The 23,616-nt window shown below is 34.6% G+C and overlaps 1 protein-coding gene across 7 annotated transcripts in view; it reads right to left on the reverse strand.

Annotated features, from left to right (window-relative positions):
• The window catches only part of Rhot1 (ras homolog family member T1), a 67,063-nt gene that overhangs the window by 25,858 nt on the left and 17,589 nt on the right, over positions 1–23,616 (reverse strand). For all 7 annotated transcript variants that reach the window (XM_076871270.1, XM_076871265.1, XM_076871267.1 and 4 more), the window contains exons 3-11: positions 21,476–21,557; positions 18,149–18,192; positions 17,789–17,842; positions 17,583–17,635; positions 13,577–13,685; positions 13,185–13,286; positions 4,873–4,971; positions 4,112–4,220; positions 3,069–3,189 (exon numbers count right to left, since the gene is read on the reverse strand). In XM_076871270.1, the coding sequence (XP_076727385.1) occupies positions 3,069–3,189; positions 4,112–4,220; positions 4,873–4,971; positions 13,185–13,286; positions 13,577–13,685; positions 17,583–17,635; positions 17,789–17,842; positions 18,149–18,192; positions 21,476–21,557 (773 nt within the window). The remainder of the gene's footprint in view (positions 1–3,068; positions 3,190–4,111; positions 4,221–4,872; positions 4,972–13,184; positions 13,287–13,576; positions 13,686–17,582; positions 17,636–17,788; positions 17,843–18,148; positions 18,193–21,475; positions 21,558–23,616) is intronic.

The following is a 23,616-nucleotide window of genomic DNA, read 5'->3' on the forward strand; positions in this document are numbered from 1 at the left end:
AACAATAAATAAATAAATAAAACAGAACTACTCCCCCTGCCACTGTATTTTGATACCCATTATTAACAATCTACCCTGCATCACTCCCCTTATTTACCTCTAGTGACCTCCATTCTACTCTCTACTTCTTTATGATTAACCTTTTTAGCTTCCACAAATGAGTAAGAAAACGTGGTATTAGTCTTTCTGTGCCTGGCTTATTTCACTTAACATAATGTCGTCCAGTTCTACCCATGACAGGATTTCATCCTTTATGGCTGAATAATATTCAATCATATATATGCGCTATTTTAAAAATTCATTCATCCATAGATGGACATTTCTGTTGATTCCTTATCCTGGCTATTGTGACTAGTGCTGAAATAAACACAGGAGTATAGGTATCTCTCTGATCTAATGGTTCCATAACTAGTAGCAAGGGTATGGGATCAGATGGTAGCTCGATTTTCAGGGTTTTTTTGTTTGTTTTGTTTTTATTACAGAGATTGAATACAGACAGGGACATCTACTACTGAGCTATAATCCAAGCCCTTTTTATTTATTATTTTGAGACAGGGTTTTGCTAAGTTGCTGAGGCTGGCCTTATACTGTGATTCTCCTGCCTCAGCCTCCCAAGTCGCTGGGACTATGGACACGTGCCACCATGTCTAGCTATTTTCAGTTGTTCTGAGGAACTTCCATAGTATTTTCCATAATGGCTGAATTGATTTGCATTTCCACCTACAGTGTTTGAGAGTTTCCTTTTCTTCTCATCTTTACCATTTTTTTTTTTTTTTGTGTGTGTGTGTGTCATTTTGATAATGACAGGCTCCCTATTTCTAAGGAACCACATTCAAGTGGGAGGTAGACCACAAACAGATGACAACAGAATGAGGTAAGTGCTAAGTACGTAAATTAAGATGCTAGAAGAGCTTCCATGGAGGGGAACATCTCTGGCCTGGGAGTGGGAAGGTTGTCAATATTGCTAAGAGTCACTGTCACCTAAACTGAAACTTGAAGTATGAGGCATTAATAAGATTGGGGAAAAGGAGAAAGAATGATAAAAAGCATAGACAAAAGCCTGGAGTAGGAAACAACATATGTTTTGTGGACTAAAATAGTTTGGTATTTACTTCTAGAATGAAGGCAGGGGAGAGCATGAGCAGAGGAGGTTATGAATGACCTTAGATACCACATTAAGAAGCTTGACTTTGGGGGCTGGGGTTGTGGCTTAGTGGTAGAGTGCTTGCCTAGCATGCATGAGGCACTGGGTTCGATCCTCAGCACCACATAAGTATAAAATAAGGATATTGTATCCACCTAAAACTAAAAAATAAATAAATAAATATTAAAACAAAAAAGAAGCTTGACTTTATGCTGTGCCTTGAAGAGAAGTGACATGGCCAAATTTCTGTGTAAATGTACACATACACTAATCTAGTAGCAAGGTGAAGAACAGAGCAGAAAGATTAATAAGAAATAAAAATGCAAATGGTGGCTCTAGGGGATTATTTTACAGAAAGTTAAATGCAGAAAGTATAAAGAAACTCAAAGAGATGATTAGTATAAGCCACAAAGCAATAAGAGATGGCACTTCCTGTCTTAAAAAAGCAATAAGCAACTACCTATAGAATATATTTGCCCACATAAACAGCACAAGAAAGAAAACTTTTGAGGGGTCCTAGGACTAATTCATTCATTATGTATTTATCAAAAAATCTAGGAAATTAACTTTTTTAAAATATTTTTTTTCACTTGTAGATGGACACAATATCTTTATTTACTTATTTTTATGTGGTGCTGAGGATCGAACCCAGGGCCTCACATGTGCTATGCAAGCTCTATACCACTGAGCTTCAACCCCAGCCCCTGGGAAATTAACTTGAGCCAAGATTTAGTACCTTAGACAAGCAAAGCTTGAACTTAGAACTGATGAAAGAACCAGGAATTTAATCTGAAAGACTTCTGATTTCAATGGGGAAGGGAACAACTACGTTTTCTGAACCATTACATAGTTGGCTGGAGATGCGATTCTAAAATTTAAAAAAGACATTATGAAATAACACCATGAAAAAGGGAGGAAGAAAGATCAAAGGCTCCAAACCAGATCTTGGGAAGTCATGAACTTTGAGAAGCCCATGTCCCCAGGGTAAAGAAGAGGCATCCTATGACACATCACTCTTCTATATGAGGTGGCACTGGGTCCACTTTTAAATAAACAGTATTTAAACAGCATTATCAGGGGCTGAGGATGTGGCTCAAGCGGTAACGCGCTCGCCTGGCATGCGTGCGGCCCGGGTTCGATCCTCAGCACCACATACAAACAAAGATATTGTGTCCACCAAAAACTAAAAAATAAGTATTAAAATTCTCTCTCTCAAAAAAAAAATAAATAAAAATAAACAGCATTATCAAAGGAAAATAAAACAAACTGACCAGGTATTTTTAGGGAAAATACTTTATCCTGAGCTAATAACGGGCTATAAAATTGAAGAACTAAAGAAAAATGCATATTTTTGATCTCTTGACTCAAAACCAAGTTTATATGGCTTCTTTTTCTCCTTCTCCAGTAAAAATAAATTAAAAAAACATAACTTGTATTCTCTGTGAGAAGAAGAGCAAGAATTTGACTTGGTATAAGTCTGTAGCTCTCAAGGATGGATGTTTTAAGTTTCTAAGGAGATACCTGGCAATTTCTGGAGATATTTTTGGTTGTCACAGCTAAGGAAAGAAAGAACTGTTACTGCCATCTAAGTATGCCCAACATCTCAAACGCACAGGACAGGCTGTATAGGAATTATCTGGTCCAAAATGTTGATAGTTCCAAAACTGAGAAACCCTGCTACAAACCTTTGCCTATAAATCTAAATTACTCCTGAGGAGCTTGAAGCCTGCCAATCTGTATGCTAAATAAAACTTAAAAATACTTGGCAAGTGGGCTGGGGTTATAGCTCGGTGGTAGTGCTTGCCTGGCATGTGTGAGGCACTGCGTTTGATTCTTAGCATCACATATTAAAAAATAAAATAAAAAAGTCCACCAACAACTAAAAAAAATTAAAAAAAAAAATTAGAAAACCAAAGGTACATACAAGGGGAATAAATATTCAGGTGTTAAATCCAAATCATCATCATAACCAAATCGTCGAAGTACAGTCCAAGTAGTTTCATGTCTCCCTCTCTGGATAAACAGCGTGTGTAAAAAGAGAAAACCTGAAATAAAGTAAATACAATAGATGTAAAGGAAGGTACAGAGTCACAAAAGAGAAAAGCATATAATTGCAAGAGCTAGATTTGTAAATATTCATATGCCAGTTTCACGGTGAAGATCAAAACAAAATTCACAACTGCCTTAATGAAACAGAGTTCATTTCAGAGTTGAGTTACATATACACCCAGCTCAGCAAGACACCACTGGATGAAAGGGCCAAAATTACGTTCCAAGGAATACATGTATCATAGTTATATGATGGAAGCAAATGAAAATGTTTTTTAGATTTTGAGTTTATTTCTATAATGGAAAGTTCTGGAATTCAATTTTATTTCTTATTTCACTTGTGGCTCTATAATATATTCAACAGGGAATATTCTATACTTGATAAGTATGACTTGTAGACAAAATTCTCTGAAAATAATTTCTATTTAAAGACTATTTATGACTAGAAAATACTTTAAGATAAATTTATTTGTTTCAGATATCCCTTTCCTTTAGATGGTCCTGAGCATCCCTGAGATGGAACCAATTTAAAAAAAAAATTGTGTGTGTACATATATATATATATATATATATATATATATATACATATACATACATACATATGTATGTATTTTTTTTGGTTGTAGATGGACACAATATCTTTATTTCATTTATTTATTTTTATGTGGCGCTGAGAATCAAACTCAGTGCCTCACACATGCTCTACCACTGAGCTACAACACCAGCCCCCAACCAAGTTCTCTACCTCTAATTTATAGTGAAGTAAAGATAATATGGACTATCTTCCAACTCTTAAATATCCAAATCAGATTTTAGGCATTTTCTTAAGGCATAAATAATGCTATAAACACCTTCACTTTCTGTGAAATTTAAAAAAATATTAAGTTTAAAAGTGTCGAAAAAACACCATTAACCCACCTTTCAATGTCAATCCACTGTCAGCCACACCATCACTTATGTGTTTTCTTACTACATTCTTGACATCTTCCAGAGCTTGAGGAGCTAATGGAGTATTGAAACAAATTCTCTAGCAAAAATGAATAAATAAATAAAATAAAAATAAGTTTAAAAATAAACCAGCATTAAAACCACAAATATAAAACAATAATCTACTAAGAATAGAAAATAAGGGGCTGGGGTTGTGGCTCAGTGGTAGATTGCTCACCTAGGACCTGCGAGGCCCTGGGTTCAATTCTCAGTACCACATAAAAATAAATAAACAAAATAAAGGTGTTGTGCCCAACTACAACTGAAAAATAAGTATTAAAAAAAAATCAAGTAGTTGCAACCAAAATAAATTCAAAATTAAAATAGTCCCCACTTTGAATAATTTACTTAGAAGAAAAGAAACTTCCCAACTCCCCTCATCCTGTTTCTAAAACACAAGGTTCTTTGTATAGCTACGTTACACAAAACCAAGAAAGCAAAATGATTCATAGTTCAAACTTCAAGTTCTTAATATACCCATTGTATACCATGAATTGAAACTATCAAAGAATCCCCTCAATTCTTACACATAAGAGTTTTTTATACCATAAGGGTTTAAGTAGCTTTATGTGATAGTTTTACAAGAAAGAGACTAAGGCAAGCAACAAATTATTGTTTAAGCTTAAAAAATTTTAATAGTTTTTATCAACAAAGACAAAGACATGATAATGCCTAAAACTAAAATCACTTACCTGAAAGAAGTTGAGTTCAGCATCATTGAGAGTACCATCATTATCTTGATCAGATATTTTAAATATACGAGTAAGGGCTTTTATACAGGCTGGTTTCATCTGTAAAAAATTAAAGTAGGATTTTAAATATGATTTTCATAAGTAAAGGTAAGAACAACCGTCACTGTTTTCACATAACTGCAAATATAATCAACATGAAAAATGATCTAAAGCAAAACCATTTACTTTTACACTGGAGCCTTAGGTAAATGTGGCAATATTTACTTGCACTAATATTTAGAAAGGCTACATTATTCCCTCATGGCCATAATTCCTCTGAGAACAGGCCAAAAAAATCATAATAAATAAAGAAGTTCATCATTGGGTGAGGATTCAGTGAGATTCATTATATATTTATGTCCTTCCTCATTCCATAATGAATTTGAACTGACATAAAATTATTAAAGGCTTGCCCTCCCAACTTCTGGTAGTAGAATAGGACATGATGTTTTGATCTACCCCTTATATATTCACAAACAGATGGCAAAATATCATTGGTTAATACATGTAAAAAACTACAACTTTGTATTATGAGATAAGAATCTTTTTTTTTTTTGAACCCAGGGGTGTTTCACACTGAGCCACACCCCCAACCCATTTTATTTTTTATTTTGAGACAAAGTCCCACTAAGTTGCCCGTGCTAGCCTCAAACTTGCAATCCCAAATTGCTGGGATTACAGGCATGCAAAACTATACCTGCTTAAGAATTATCTACATTTAGAAAAGAATCTTGCCTTTTGAGACTTTGTAAATTTTTATTTTTAAAAAATATTTATTTTTTAGTTTTAGGTAGACACAATATCTTTATTTTACATTTATGTGGTGCTGAGGATGGAACCCAGTGCCTCATGCATGCTAGGCGAAAACTCTACCACTGAGCCACAACCCCAGCCCCTGTAAAATTTTATAAGTAATGCTGTTGGAAATATTAATTTCCATAATATTTGTTGGAAATATTAATTTCCATAATATTAATTTGATATAAATTATCTTACGATATAAAAAGAATAGAATGAATATCTGAATATTTAAAAATAAGGTTCTGGGGCTGGGGTTGTGGCTCAGCAGGAGAGTGCTCGCCTAGCATGTGCAAGCCCTGGGTTCGATCCTCAGCACCACATAAAAATAAGCAAAATAAAGGGATATATATATATATACTCTCATCCTAAAAACTAAGTAAATAAAAATAAGGTCCACATTTTCTAGTTTGCATAATTAGCATAGGGTCACCAGTGCCAACAATTTTGAGAATGAAAAAAAAAAAATCTTTCAGTAGTTAAGGATGTGTTTCAGTGATACAGTGCTTGCTTAGTAAGTGTGAGTTTGATCCTTAACCCTGCAAAAAAACTTTCAGGAAATCTTTGAAGTTTGTTTAGACTAGATCTCTTATGGACCCATCTGTTATGGAGAAATGAGATGGCAAGGTGAGAAAAATGTATACTTTTTAGTTTATAACTTCAGCCATATGGCTATCCCAAGCAAAATGGTAATAATGACAGTTTTTTTTTTTTAGTTGTAGATGGACACAATATCTTTATTGTTTTTTAATGTTTATATTTTTAGTTGTAGTTGGACACATATCTTTATTTTATTTATTTTTATTTTTATATGGTGCTGAGAATCGAACCCAGGGCCTCGTATGTGCTAGGCAAGTGCTCTACTGCTGAGCCACAACCCCAGCCCAAAAATATCTTTATTTTTATTTGTTTATTTTTATGTGATGCTGAGGATCAAACCCAGGGCCTTACACATGCTAGGCAAGCGCTCTATCACTGAGCTACAACCCCAGCCACCAGCAGTTTTGTTTTTTTTTTTAAATTTTATTATTTTATTCATTTTAGTTGTTGACAAACCTTTATTTTTCGTTTATATATGGTGCTGAGAATTCAACCCAGTGCCTCACACATTCAAGGCAAGTGCTCTACCAGTGAGCCACAATCCCAGCCACCCCCCCATTTTTTTAAGATAGATTTTTTCTTTTCTTTTTTTTTAAAGAGAGAGAGAGAGAGAATTTTAATTTTTATTTTTTAGTTTTCGGCGGACACAACATTTTTGTTTGTATGTGGTGCTGAGGATCGAACCTGGGCCGCACGCATGCCAGGCGAGCGTGCTACCGCTTGAGCCACATCCCCAGTCCAGATTTTTTTCTTAAAATAGTTTTTTAGTTGTTGATAGACCTTTATTTTATTTACGTATATGTGGTGCTGAGAATCAAACCCAGTGCCTCACACATGCCAGGCAAGTACGCTACTGCTGAGTCACAGCCCAAGCCTATGATGACAGCTTTGATTATGTTCAAAACTAAATGCAGAAAAAAATATTCTTTAAAAGATAGGAAATAGTTTTCTTCAATAAATCTTAGTTAAATGAGGTCTCTTAGAGAGCAATTTGACATAGTGAGAAAAAATAAAATGAAAGCTACAAAGATATTAGAAAGAAACAAGAAGAGTTAAATATTTAAAGAGTATTGGCTATGGCTTTCTTTTTACAAGAGTACTAAGTGGACCATAATTTATATAACATCTACAATTATGGGTGACAATTTATTTTTATGTGGTACTGAGGATCGAATCAAGTGCCCCACACATGTGAGGCAGGCACTCTACCACTAAGCTACAGCCCCAGCCCTCATGGGTGACTTCTTTTTAAAAAAATAAATGGCAATATATTGCTTCTATAAATATGATCCTAACATTAATATTCAAGATTAATAAAGATTATTGTTATATTTTATTTATTCTCTTTGAAAAAATTGTTATATAATAATCTAAATGTTTACAAAAGAAGCAGTAGCTAGAATGATGCACAAAACAGAACCTAAAAATAACTCTCATTTTGTTCAAGTGGTTTTTCCTCACATAATAAAAGACTACATTAAAAAATAATACTGTGAGCAAAATATAAACAGTAATGCATTTTTCATCAAAATTTGAAATGCTGGGCTGGGGCTGGGGCTGGGGCTGAGCAGTAGCACACTTGCCTGGCATGTGTGAAGTACTGGGTTCGATTCTCAGCACCACATATAAATAAAAAAATAAAGGTCTTTCAACAACTAAAAAAATATTAAAAAACAAACAAACTTGGAATGCATCAGAAGTTAAAATGCTGTAAAGTGTTGGTTCAATGAAATTTTTAAAGTGCTAACTACCTAAAATATAACACTAAAAAGTGACTACTAGTAGAAAGTATTAAAAATTATACCTCAGTAAAACTGTAAAAAAATTTTACAGTAATAAAAACTATATTTTTTTGGTACAAGGGATTGAACCCAGGGGTGCTTTACCACTGAGCCATATCCCAGCCCTTTTTACTTTTTATTCTGTAACAGGGCCTTGCTAGGTTGCTGAGTCTGGTTTATTTAGGGTTTTTTGTTGTTGTTGTTTTAAATGTGGTGCTGGGGATCAAACCCAGTGTCTCATTCATGCTAGGCAAATGCTCTGCTACTGAGCCACAACCCCAGCCCTGAGTCTGGTTTTAAACATGCAATCCTCCTGCCTTAGCCTCCCAAACTACTGGGATTACATTGTGTGCCACCATGCCCAGCAATAAAAACATTTTCTATATGAGAGATCTATTCACACAACAAATATTATTATTACATAGTAGTCACATCTTTTTCATTAGTAGGTAAAATGTGGACAACATAGGTCACACAGAGTTAATCATCATTTAACATTTTAGCTCAGCTTTTAATTTTGAAATTGATGATTCAAATCTGTATTAAAAGCTTATTACTGGGGTTGGGGATGTGGCTCAAGGGGTAGCGCGCTCGCCAGGCATGCACGGGGCACTGGGTTCGATCCTCAGCACCACATAAAAATAAAATAAAGATGTTGTGTCCACCGAAAACTAAAAAATAAATATTAAAAAAAAAAAGCTTGGGCTGGGGAATGTGGCTCAAGAGGTAGCGCGCTCGCCTGGCATGCGTGCGGCCTGGGTTCGATCCTCAGCACCACAAAGATGTTGTGTCCGCCAAATACTAAAAAATAAATATTAAAATTCTCTCTCTCTCTCCCTCTCTCTCACTCTCTCTTTAAAAAAAAAAAAAAAAGCTTATTACTGTTGGCCAGGCCTGGTGGCACATGCCTGTAATCCCAGTGAAATGAGAGGCTGAGGAAGGAGAATTCAAATTTAGCAAGGCCCTAAGCAAATTAGTGAGACTCTGTCTCAAAATTAAAAATAAAGGGGGGCGGGGGCTGGGGTTGTGGCTTAGCAGTAGAGCACTCATCTCGGACGTGCAAGGCCCTGGGTTCAATCCTCAGCACCACATATAAGTAAATAAATAAAATAAAGGTATTAAGTCTATTACAACTTAAAAAATATATAAAAAAAATAAAATAAAAATAAAAAGGATGTGGCTCGGTTGTTAAGTGCTCCTAAAATCAATCCCCAGTAACAAAACGAAACAAAAAAACCTAAACCAAAAAACACTTATTGTTATTGAAATAAAAGATTCTGGTATAAGCTTAGACTTAAAGCTTGTACATATATACGAATAAGATACTGTCTAAAGTTGAAAATTTTATCTATTAGGAAGGTGTACCTAAGAAATGAGCAACAGATGGTGGTAGGTGTTTTACCCTTGCGGGACTAGGGGAAGAGCCAGGGGATTAGCAGATTAACAGAACTAATAATAGTCTTGAGAACAAAGTAGCAAGTAAAGAATTGAGAACTAATGGGGGAGTTTAATGTACCGCCAGACTAAGGCCTCAGAGGTAAATATAGTACAAAAGCACTTTCCAATTTTCTTTATTATAAAAATACAGCACCTGACTAATAAGAATGGCACGTGTTTGTAATAAATATATCTACACCTACTAATTATTATAATGAGGCAAGTTTGGGAAATACTGGCTTAGAGTAAATCAGAAATAAGCATCCCAATTAAGAAATTGTAAATCAGGAATAAGGAAGAGTAAATCATGATCAGATTAGGGATAACACAAATTAGTTTTACAAGGTGTCAGCACTTTTTCTGTAAAGGGAAACAGCAAATATTTTAGGCTTTGGAGCCAAAAGGCAAAATCAAGGATACCATATAGGTACTTACATAGCAAAAGATAAATCAAATTTTCATCAAGTTTTTACTGATAAATTCAAAATATATTAATAAGTATAATTTTTCTATAGTATAGGTCTACTAATGAGAACAGATTTTATTGGAGGGATAATATTGTGCTTATTTGGAAATCAAAATTAGTGTTCACTACTGTGAAAATCAATTGCAAATGTTCATATGTTAAGGCTGATCTGTAATGAGATTTTCGTCTTTTTTTTATTTATTTATGTTTTTTAGTTGTAGATGAACACAATACCTTTAGTTTATTTATTTTTATGTGGTACTGAGGATTGAACTCTAGGCAAACACTCTAACACTGAGCTACAATCCCTGCCCTTATGTCTCTTATTTTTGAAAAGTACCTATTTGCACAAATATATACTACAAATACCAATATATATTCATAAACATGATTTTTTTTTTTGGGGGGGGGCAATGCTGGGGGCTGAACTCAGAGTCTCACACATGCTAGACAAGTGCTTTTACCACTGAGCCACATTCCCCAGCCCCCATAAACACAATTTTAATTGAGCACATTCATCACTTGGAAGGCACTCATAGAATTATATTAGATTCTTTTCTTGATATTTGCCTTTTAGTATGTTATTACACTGCAGATTAATCAATTCCACAATTGAAGGCTTGGGGGAAACTCACAGATAGATTTTTCACATATCACAAAACATTATTCCTTTTGATATTTTTCAGTTATTTTTTTTAAAAAAATATTTATTTATTTATGTATCTTTAGTTTTAGGTAGACACATTATTTAGTTTTTATGTGGTGCTGAGGATCGAACCCAGTGCCTCATGCATGCTAGGGGAGCACTCTACCACTGAGCCACACCCTAGCCCTATTTTTCAGTTATTTAAAAAATATAAAATATATTTTTAGTTAATAGGCTGTATAATAATAGGCAGTAGGCCAAATTTGGCCCATGAGGCATAGTTTGCCAATCATTCACCCTATTACTATAAACTTTTCTGCAGCTCTTTATTTTAAAAACAATACCTCAGTAATAAAAAAGTAAATAACCCAATTTAAAAATGGGCAAATTAAAGCCAGATGCAGTGGCACATGCCTGTAGTCCCAGCAACTTAGGAGGCTGAGGCAGGAGGATCACAAATTCAAAGCCAATCTCAGGGAAGTCCCTAAGAAGTTAGTGAGACACTCTCTCAAAATAAAAAAGGTTGAAGATGTAGCTCAGTGGTAAAGTACCCCCAAGTTCGATTCCCAATGCTAAAAAACTAAAAAAAATTAAAAATTTAAAAAAGAAAAATTATACATTTTACAGCTGAATAAAGGATTAATACTGAGAACATATAGTGAATTCCTAAAATTCAATAATAAAAAACAAAATTTAAGAATGGGCAAAGGGCCAGCTGTGGTGGCATACACCTGTAATCCCAGCAATTTGGGAGGCTGAGGCAGCAGGATCGCCAAATTTGAGGCCAACCTCAGGAACTCAGCAGGGCTCTAAGCAACTTAGTGAGACCCTGTCTCAAAACAAAAAATAGGAAGAGCTGAGGATGTGGCTCAGTGATGAAGCACCTTAGTTTAATCCCCGGTACCAAAAAAAAAAAAAAAAGGCCCGGCTGGGGTTGTAGCTCAGCTGCAGAGTGCTTGTCTAGGCATCCGTGAAGCACTGGGTTTGATCCTCGGCACACATTAAAAATAAACAAATAAAATAAAGTCATTCTGTCTATCTACAACTACAGAAAAAAAAAATAATAATTTTAAAAAGGCAAAAGACCCAATTACATCTATTAGGATGACTATAATAAACAAAAACAAAAAAGGAGCAAAATAAATGTTGGCAAAGATGTGGAAAAACTGGAACCTCCCATACACTGATGGTGGAAATGTAGAATGATTCAGGCACTATGGAAAACAGTTTAGTGGTACCTCAACAAGTTAAACATATAATTATCATTTGATTCAGCAATTACACTCCTAAATACAGATTCAAACGAATTAAAAACAAGTGTTTCAACAAAAAATTCTATGTGGACATTTAAATCAGTCTATCATATTAGCTAAAAATTAGAAATTGCTCAAATGTTCATCAAAAATAAGGAGATTAAAAAAGTCTAATGCATCTATACAATGATGTATTATTTGACCACTTAAAAAAGAAAGAAAAAAGAAATACAGATACATGTTACAGAATGGATAATCTTTGAAAACATGCTAAGTGAAAAAAGTTAGAAAACAAAAAAAATCATATTTTGTATGATTACACTGATATAAAATATCCAAGAGGCAAAACTAGAAATAAAAAGTAGATTAATGGAAAATAAAATAAAATAAATTAATTGTTGTAAGGAGCTGGGAAAAGGAGGGTTTACAGAGTGACTGCTAATGAGAACAGGATTTCTTTTGGGAGTGATGAAAGGTTCTAGAATTAGATAATATTTGCATAATGTATTTAATATACTGCAAATCATTGAATTATCTTAAAATGTGAATTTCATGGCATGTAAATATTTTTAAAAACACAATCAGTTTTTCTTAAGTTTATGGCAACATATTATTAAATTTTAGATATTTAAATAAGGAATAACTGTATTTCCAGCTATAAAACAAAAAGGAGCATTCAAGTTATATATTGTACTCATTTCTAAAAACTTCACAAAGGCTTGGGTGTAGCTCAGCGGTAAAGCTACCAAGAGCACTAAACATGCACAATCCCCAGTACTACAATTGTTAAAAAAGCACAAATTTTTTGTTTCTGTGTTAAGTTCAGATTTTATAATAGCAAAGTTGTATAAATAATTAGATAAATATTTGGATTTTTTTTTTGTTGTTGTTGTTTTTTGTTTTTTTTTAATATTTATTTATTTTTTGGTTTTTGGCGGACACAATGTCTTTGTTTGTATGTGGTGCTGAGGATCGAACCCGGAGCCGCATGCATGCCAGGTGAGCGCTCTACCGCTTGAGCCACATCCCCAGCCCCGATTTTTTTGTTGTTATTGTTGCAAATTCTTCTGTTTGCTTTAATGGCAGATCATGAAACATTTAATCTGGAAAACATTCTGAATATTTAACATGAATATCAGTGAAGAAAAATACTAAGAAAATGTTGCTATTTAATAATGTAATAAATTTTGAATTTGAAAGTTTAACTTTTGCAAAAAACACATAAGAGTTACTAAAAAGCACTATCATACTAGAGTATCTCCTACATTCCAGTAAACAAGTCTGGTGGTTACCTCCTTCTCCTCTGGGCAGTACAGAGGCCCTGTAGGATGAAGAACAGCTTTCTGTGCATAATAAAAGAGCTCTGATATGTTCTTCAGGTTTTTTGCTGAACACTGAAAAGAAAAGGTTAAAAATTTTATACTGTAAAATCAATTATGAGAACAAAAAATGTATCGTAAAACTATCAAAATAAGGTGGCAGATTTTGTGAAGAAACTGAAAACTGCATTTTCCTTTGTGGACATCACAATATTAACGTCTACACACAGCCTAGTTCTGTTGTACTTGGGTTTACATGAGTGCACAAAGAGCAGAAAATTTATTCCATCACACATCACCCCCATTCCTATTCAGAATCTCAGGTTAGTAAGAATTCACCAATAATAAATTTTCATGAGGTATACCTCCACACAGGTTTCTATTTCTGTATACTGGTTCATGATGGGAAGGATGGTCTCCATGCTACTGTATTCCACCAGATCAGACTTGTTCCCAACTAATATCAAAGGCAGCCTGAAATGAATAGGAATTGTAATAAGAAAGGGAAAAGACCTTATACCTACATTTAATTCACATCATAACTCAGAATTTCCAAGTAAAAATCTTATTAAAACTCATGAACTCTTACTATAGTCAGGTTAAGCCCCCTAGATAGCAGTTTCATCTAACCATTGAACACATATTTAATGGGTACCTGTAATAAACCACAAACATATTAAAGACACAAGACAAGGAAGATCCCTTCCAATTCTAACACTGAAAACTGAAAATGAACAATAAGTAAATAAACAATTTTCAATTTAGTAAGTGTTATGAAGGAACTGAAAAGGGGCATATAGGATAGATAAGGCACATGGAAGAAGTTAATCACAAATAGTAATCAGAGAAAAACTCTCCAACAAAGTAGCATTTGAACAAAGGAGTGAAGGACCAGATTAGAATTTGTTATATGAAGAGCAAGGAAGAGCTACCTGGGAAGAAGGGTCACCACATTCAAAGGCCTCAAATTGAAAAAAAAAAAAAAAAAAAAGATACTGGTGGGGTCAAAGATGCTGGAGTGAAGAGATGCTGAGCAAAAGGGTTATGAAAATTATGAAATGGGGCTGGACACGATCAAAGGCCATAGGACTTAAAAGCTGCAGTAAGGAGTGTGGGTTTTACTGTTAGTTTACATGGAAGCCACTGAAGGGTTATAAGCAGGAGCATGACACCATCTGATCCACATTTTTAAATGCAATGATTTGTTACTTCTAAAACAAACATACTGAAAGATACATAGTGTGATATAGTATATTAGTTTGCTTCAAAATGACTCCAATGGGAGGAGTAATAGATGAAATGAAACTGGCAGTGAGTTAATTGTTGAAGCTGGATGACAGATACATGGGAATTATTACACTATTCTCTCTACTTTTGTATATGTTTGATTTTTTTCATTAAGAAAAAGCTTTTTTGCTGGGCGCAGTTGTGTGTGCCTATAATCCCAGTGGCTCAGGAGGATCATGAGTTCAAAGTCAGACTCAGCAAAGTGAGGGAATGAGCAACTCAATGAGACTCTGTCTCTAAATAAAATACCAAAAAGAAAAAAGGGTTGGGGATGTGGCTCAGGGCCAAAGTGCCCCTGAATTCAATACCCAGTACCCCTCCTCCCATCAAAACAAAAAGAAAAAACTTTTTTTCCCCTTTTATTTTCAGTATTGGGGATTGAACCCAGGAGTGCTTTACCACTGAGCTACATCCCTAGCACTTAGTTTATTTTTTGAGATAGGGTCTCACTAAATTACTGCAGGTATCACTAAGTTGCTGAGGCTACCCATGAACTTACAATCTTCCTGTCTCGGCCTCCTGAGTCACATGTCACTGTGCCCACTTAGAAAAGGCTTTTTAAAAATCTGATAGCTTGAAATACAGCATTCACAGTGAAGATGAAGAAGAAATATTCAGATTTAAGACACATTTTAGGAGTACAAGTAATACAGGTATTAGTATCTAATAAACACAGAAGCTGAAGGAAAGGGAAAAATATACAGGATTTTGGCTAGAGAAAATGAAGAGTTCCATAAGACATAGAAGATGGAGGGAGTTTTGTTTCTTGGTGGGAGAGTGGGTGGGCAGAGAATTAAAGATTTTGTTTTAGACAAGTGAAATCTGGAGAAGACTGTAGAAAATCGAAATAGGTTATCAAAGAGGATCAGTCTAATGAAGAACTGTTATTTGTGAATCCTACAAGACAGCTTGGAGAAAGCAAATTATCTTGTTGGAACTCGAAACTGCAATAGAAACCCTTGAAGCATTTAGTTTACCTCCCTGCTATGACCATCATGCTTAAAGAAACTGACCCACTCTATTACCCAAATATTGATTCCCAACCAATCCAGAAGGTTTTCCAAAAACATAGTGGTTTATAATAACAGATGTATACAGAAATGCCTTCTCTGAAGAGTCTCTCCAAGAAATAGCTTAATGAAGAAGAACAAATATCAGGAGCATACAGGTATTGGATCCTCCAAAGCAGCCCTATCCAATATAACATTCTATGATAGTGGGACTATTTCTTTACCTGCCCCATTCATTACTGTTAACAACTAGCCAGATGTAGCTATAAAGCTCCTGAAATGTGATTAAACATATTGAAGAAACTATAATTTTGGTTTTATTTAATTTTAATTTATTTAAAGTTAAAATGCCACAACTGACTAGAGACTACTGTAGTGGGAACCACATCTTTGAAGGGTCCACTCTCCCCTTTCCATCTTGTCAATAAGTCACCATAAAGTTTAAAACCATGATAAGAAGGCACCATTGAAGCTATTAGGCATAGCACTTACAATGCCATCTCAGTCCAAAGTTGCTCTTTCATAACTAAGTAAAACAGATGAATGATCACATTAATCTGTTCAGAACCAGACTTTCAGCTGGGCATGGTGGTATACAACTGTAATCCTAGCAACTTGGGAGACTAAGACTAAGACAAGGAAATCAATTTAGCAAGGCCTTAAGCAACTTAGTCAGAACTTGTCTCAAAATAAAAAATAAAAAGGGTTGGGGATTTGACTGGACGCAGTGGCACACTCCTGTAATGCCAGCAACTCAAGAGGCTGAGGCAGGAGGATGGCAAAGTTCAAAGCCAGCCTCAGCAATGGCAAGGTGTTAAGCAAATCAATGAGACCCTGTCTCCACATAAATTACAAAATAGGATTGGAGATGTGGCTAAGTGGTTGAGTGCCCCTGAGTTCAAACCCCAGTACTCCTCCCTCCAAAAAACAGGGGTTTGGAGATGTGACTTAGTGGTCAAGCATCCCCTGGGTTCAATCTCCAGTACAAAAAAAAAAAAAACTAGGCTTTCAGAGTTTCAAAACACAAAAATGCTCAACTGAAAATAAATTTTTAAAAAATTGAGTACAGGACCAAATGTGCTCAATTAATAAATATGAGTTTGAATTTCTTAACATTTAAGACTCAAATGCGCTTCATAAATGTTATTCCAATTAAATAATATTGTGAGAAAATATTTTGTTTCCATTTAAATTTAAAATATTTATGCTCAGAACTACTATTCTGGTTCAGAAAAATATAGAATGCACACTCTCTTACTTTTTCTCTGTCATACTTATATCTTCCAAAGAATTACAAAGAAATCTTTCTTTATGAATTCCTAAAGAGTTCCCTAAAGAATTTATAAAGTACTTACATATGCATTATTTCATTTGATTCTCAATATAACCACATGTAGCTAAGACAGATATTACCCTTATCCTCACTTATACATGAGGAAACTAACAAGTCAAAGTCTACAAGCTCATAAATGGTCAAACCAGATTTCAAGGGTTATTCGTTTTTTTCAAAGTTCCTACTCTAATATACACTACACTGTATACAATCAACTATAATTGCCCACACAGTGAGTAAACGAGGATGCCATACTTCATCAAAGGAGTACAAAATAGAAGAGGGGGTTACTGGGGGTCTAGCGCCGTGGTAGAGTACTTGCCTTGCATGTATAAGGTCCTAGATTTCAATCTGCACCACCATAAAAATAGAGGAGGTGTGTGCACACAAAATACAGCTGAGGATACACTCTAAAACTGAGACTTTCAAGCAGCAGTTTGAGAAACAAAAATATAAGATTATCAAAATATTTAATCTGTCTATAATTATGAATTATTAGCATAGTGCTGTTTCTTTGCTCTCAAATATACTTACTGCTTCAAGTGATTCCTCCCAAAACAGATGTGTGGGGATGTATGGAGGTATGTAAGCAGACAGATGAACTGACAAAGCATATGTGGCAAATGTTAACAACTGATGGATCTGTGAAGGGTTTTCAGATGTTCATTACTATTTCTCACATCTTTTTGGTAAAATTCCTATTTGAAATTTTTCAATATAAAGTTTGAGAGAAAAAAATACCTGCTGTCTTTGTCTGTTCTTTCATTTATGAGAGGAATCCATCGACTTGTTACCTAAAACGAAAATGAACAAGAGCAAAGTCATGATGTAGATCATCATTAAAAATTTTGTCCTCTGATCATTAAAATTCTAAATTGAGGATCAACTTTGAAAGTGCTCCATTGAAATTTAACTAAATATAATGGGAAAAAGTCATATATTTATACCTTATCAATAGAATGTTTGTTGTTAACAGCATAAACTATGCAGATGACATTAGCCTAGAAGAAAAAATTAACAAATTAATGTCATTTTAAAATAAAAATACAAACATTAGCATTTAATTACCAACTAGTTAATATATTTGGCTCAAAGGCAGAAAAATTTTGAAGGGGAAAAAAAAGCTTACCCCTAAAGAGTAAAATATTCCTAAGGATCCACCATAAAAACATGTTCAAAATTAGCACCAACAACAAAGAATTGAAAATTCTTGCTAAGTGAGAAAATGAAAAAAGCACACTCATAGGGTCATCACTGTTTTTCCATAAAAACAAAACAAAAACATACAACTATTTTTTTAAACTTACCTGTGATATTTCTTGATGAAGTTGTTCATCACTCTGTTCTGCTTCTACAAGTGACAAAAAGTCAATGTTCACATTTTAAACACTTTCATTATAACCAATAGTCAACCTATAATACATGTGACACCCAATTACTATCCTTCAAAATGCCATGGTATAGCTCTACCATGGTATACATGATAGAGCTAGGATGAGGAAGCAAAGAAATCAAGACTGGGTAGCAAAGACCAGGGTAACCCAGGAGCAGAGAAAGTTGAACTAAGATAAGGAAGCTGACTAATGATAAAAGACACATCCATAAGAAGGTAGCTGGAGCATAGAAGAGCAGAGGCATTGTGTGATAAATCTAGGCCAGCATCTGATCCAGGGTTACAAAGGGTCAGGCAAAAGAGATCAGCAACTCAAGATAGAAAACTGAGTGCTTTAAAGTCAGAAGCTAAGACAGAGTCTATATAACAGGGTCCAAAAGGCTAGGTGAGAATCTGGTCAATACAAGCTTACAATCTAGATAGCAGGTAGAAGTTATAATAACCAGGACCCGGAAGCAAAACCATAGCATGCCAGTGAAGAATCAAGCACATATTTCTAGCCAGAACTGCTCTCAAAGGGTATACATGATAGAGCTAGGATGAGGAAGCAAAGAAATCAAGAGCAATTAATTTAGATCATTTTAGGTTACACGTCTCCCCTCAAATGCCTGTTATTTCTCACAAAGAAACTAGTAATGGTATGCTATACTATGCTTAAAAAAAAAAGACTGTATATTTAATATTTTTCCATATGTTGAGTAGTCAACAAGCCTTCAATTCTAATAATTAAATTAATCAAATTATAAGGCTGTGTGTATCAAAAAAGAATAATTCTATAAATAAAGCTAGTTATGAGGCTTCAATTTCTAGTATACTGCTGTTCAACATACATACAATGCAAGCCACATATGTAATTGTTAATTTTCTAGTAGTTATCTTTAAAAAGGTAAAAAGAGTCCATGCATGGTGGCGCATGCCTGTAATCCCAGCAGCTTGGGAGGCTGAGACAGGAGGATCATATTCAAAGTCAGCCTCAGCAAAAAGCAAGGTGCCAAGCAACTCAGTGAGACTCTGTCTCTAAATAAAACACAAAATAGGGCTGGGATGTGGCTCAGTGGTCAAGCACCCCTGAGTTCAATCCCCAGTACCAAAAAAAAAAAAAAAAGATAAAAGGGGTAAAATTAAATTAAAAAAGTTAAAACTCCCACTCAATAGAAAAATTAATGAGATATTTTTACATTTTTTATGCTAACACTTAAAAATATAGTTGCATTTAAATTTTTTTTTTTGAGAGAGAGAATTTTTTTTTAATATTTATTTTTTAGTTCTCAGAGGACACAACATCTTTGTTTGTATGTGGTGCTGAGGATTGAACCCGGGCCGCACACATGCCAGGAGAGCGTGCTACCACTTGAGCCACATCCCCAGCCCCGCATTTGAAATTTATTATTTACTTTATTTTTTGTTTGTTTTTTGGTACTGAGAATTGAAGCCAGGGCTGGAGTTGTAGTTCAGTGATAAGGCATTTGTCTAGCATGTGTGAGGCACTGGGTTTAATCCTTAACACCACATAAAAATAAATAAATAAAATAAAGTTGTTGTGTCCACCTACAAATAAAAATTTAAAAAAATTTGAACCCGGGGTACTCTACCCCTGAGTTATATCCCCAGCTCTTTTTATTATTTTTTAAATTTGAGAGATGAGGGCTAGAGCTGTGGCTCAGTGATAGAACACTCGCCCACCATGCATAAGGCATTGGGTTGGATCCTCAGCACCACATATAAATAAATGAATGAATGAATATTAAAAAAAATTGTTTAAAAAAATTTGAAAGAGAGTTTCCCTAAGTTGCTTGCGGCCTCACTAAGCTGCCAAAGCTGGTCTCAAACTTGTGGTTCTCCTGTCTCAGCCTCCTGAGTTGCTGGGATTACCGTCATGGGCCACCATACCCAGCTATAGAACATTTAAAATTTAGAATGGCCATAGGTACTGGACAGTACAGTTATAGTGTTTTATTTCGAAAATATATGGAATATCAATTTATCCAAAGTATTATCATTATATTTATATCCATGTTCTAAAAAGTTCTAGATCAGAAATAATTAAATGAATAAAATGTAAGTAGTATTATGTAAAAAATTTTTAAGTTACTGAAAGCACTATGTGTTTCTGATATATAAGCAAGTTGACAACTGTTTTACTTATTTTATTTGTGACAAAGGTTGATGATATGATTTAGATCCTAAATGTCCCCCAAAGCTCATGTGTTGAAGTCTTGATCCTCAATGCAGCAGTGTTCAGAGGTGAGACCTTCTGAAGGTGACTGGATCACGAGTGCTCTGACATAATAAATGGATAATCCAATTACAGATTCATAGCTCAATGGACTATTGGAAGGTGATGGACACTTTAGAAAATACAGCCTAATTGGAAAAATTAGGTCACTGGGGATGTGCCCTTGAAGGGTGCATTTTTGTCTCAGACCCCTTCTCTAAGCTTCTTGGCCACCATGAGGTAAACATTTTTGTATCATGTGCTTGTATCATCATGGCTTGCCTCATGACGGGCCCAAAAGCAACCTTGCCAAGCATCCATAGGTTGAAACCATGAGCCAAAGTATACATTTACTCCTCTTAAGTTGTTATCTCAGGTATTTTGTCAGTAACAGAAAGCCGACTAGTAAAGTTGACAAAAAACAAATTCAGAATTCAATATATTCTTAAATTCAGAATTCTAAATCATCAAAACAAACCTGAATGGATGACAACAAAATTGACCCAGAGCTTCTTTCTGTAAATGTGCCAATTTCCACAGGGTAATGACTTATATATCATTTCCCATTTACTTTTCCTCCTTATTTTTTATTATTATGGAACCCAATTTGGTATTTTGGGGACAGAGAACTACCAAATGGAGGCTTTAGGTAGGGAGTAGAATGGGGGATGCGGATTGAAAGAGACATTAGGGGAATATCATATACTACAACAGAGAAAGGACCATCTCTCTCTGATTTTTTTTTTTTTTTTTGGTACCAGAAACTGAACCCAGGAGCACTTAACCACTGAGCACATCCCCAGCCCTTTTTATTTTGAGACAAAGTCTCACCAAGTTGTTTAGGGCCTCATCGAGTTGCTGAGGCTGGCTTTGAACTTATGATCCTCTTACCTCAGTCTCCCAAGATGCTAAGATTACAGACATGTACTGTGCTCAGCCTCTGAGAATTTTTAAAAGCTCAATAAGACTGTCTTCAGGACTATTAAACTAACTCTAGAGCTTCACCTACAAAAGGACATTCATTACCTGAATAATCTACAATGTGTGTTGGAACTCTCTCGGGGGTGACGTCAGCTGGAATGGTGATTTCTTCTGCCCGAGGAGGAACCTTTTTTTGCAAACAAACGCAGAAAAGGAAAAAATTAGGGGATATTATCAAATTCGTTAACAGATTATAGAAATTTATTTATATTAGTCCCTTGTAAATTCTTATTTTAACTTTTTAAATTCTTATTTTTTTTATTTATCACAGATGCAAATATATATGAAAAACATATGATAAAAACATTTTTAATAGCACAATAAAAACTAAAAAAGGTTTTTCTTTTGAAAAACAATGCACATTTCTACTTATGTAGGTAGAAGACATATTAAGGACACTTTTTATCCGATGTAGACAAAAACAATTCTTAAATTAATTTGGTGTTTCAAACATTAGTTTTTAAAATATATTATTCTCATTCTATTCTGTTGAAAGCCTAAGATACTCTACAGACGAGGAGCTATGGTAATCCAACACAATTTTCAGGAGCTAGAGGTGTAGCTAAGTGGTAGAACACTTGCCTAGAATGTACAAGGCCATGGGTTCCATCTCAAGAACTAAAAAAAAAAAAAAAAAAAAACCCACAAAAAACAACAAAGCAATATTTAAATTAATCAGTAAATTATCAAATTAACTTCTAGAAGTTAACTAGTTGGCTGCCTAATGTGCCATATGCTTAATAATCTCATTTTTCAGCTAGCATGTTGGCACACATATGTAGTTACAGACTCAGGAGGCTGAGGCAGGAAAACTGCAAGTTTGAGGCTAGCCCCAGAGACTTAGCAAGATGCTGTCTCTAAATGAAAATTTAATAAAAAGGGGCTGGAAAGAAAGAACCACTTAGCTCAGTGGTAGAGTGCACCTAAATTCTACCAACCGAGCTATGTCCCCAGCCCCAAGACTAAAAAAAAAAAAAAAAAAAAAAGAAATTAGCAAACAATTCTTTTTTAAAAATATTTTTATTTTTTAGTAGTAGATGGACACAATACCTTTATTTATTTATTTATTTATTTTTTATGTGATGCTGAGGATCAAATCCAGTACCTCATATTTGCAAGGCAAGCGCTCTACCACTGAGCTACAACCGCAGCCCAAGACTATATAATTTTTTTTTTTTAAAGAGAGAGAGAGAGAGAGAGAGAGAGAGAATTTTTTTTTTTTTTAATATTCATTTTTTAGTTCTTGGTGGACACAACATCTTTGTTTGTATGTGGTGCTGAGAATCGAACCCGGGCCGAACGCATGCCAGGTGAGCGCGCTACCGCTTGAGCCAAATCTCCAACCCATAATTTTTAAATTAATTAACAATCTCTTATCCATACTCAGGAGGGCAATGCTAAAATAGTTCTAAACTAAGTCAAATTTTTGCAGAAAACTTTTAGGTATTATACCTCTTGCCCAACTGACTATAAATTAATGTTAATAATTCCACAAATGAAAATATACTTCACTTCTCAAACTAAGTAATTACTTATTTGACTATCTTATTTAAGGGGGCAGGAAGCAAAAGAAACAATGAATGGCCATATGGTTGTTGTGGATGTTGAAAACACTATCATATGGAAATGTAATTCAGTGGGAAAGTACATATTTAGCATACACAAGGCCCTGGATTCAATTCCCAGCACCAAAAAAACCTAACACAGGATACATCAAATTTCTATCTGAACAATGAAATTACACTGTTATTTCTAACTAAAAAAGAGCAAAGAAAGGGTAAATGCAAACTGTGTTACTAATAATAATATTATGTAAGAAAAAAAAAACAGAAATCATTTTCATTCTATTGCACTTATCCCATCCCCCATAGCAATAGCCTAACTTTTAGCTAGCAGCCCCTCACACTAGAACTTTGAAAGTGGTAATAAATATATACTGTCAGTCATAATAAAACCACCTGATTTTTGGTGGCACTTCACTATTACTAAGCTCATCTCATTTGTGATCCAAACAATTCTTTTAGGTGAGCAAAGGAAGAATGAATTAGTTTCTTCATTTGTAAAATGAGGTAGGTAGATAAATGTTTCCAAATATGTGTGTTAGAATTCTAGTGGTTCTGCAAAAACACTCAAAAAAGTGGGCAGTGGAAAACAAGCAGAGATCCAGATTTTTCACCCTAATTTCA

Source organism: Callospermophilus lateralis, chromosome 11 (assembly GCF_048772815.1).
Source record: "Callospermophilus lateralis isolate mCalLat2 chromosome 11, mCalLat2.hap1, whole genome shotgun sequence".
NCBI lineage: Eukaryota > Metazoa > Chordata > Mammalia > Rodentia > Sciuridae > Callospermophilus > Callospermophilus lateralis.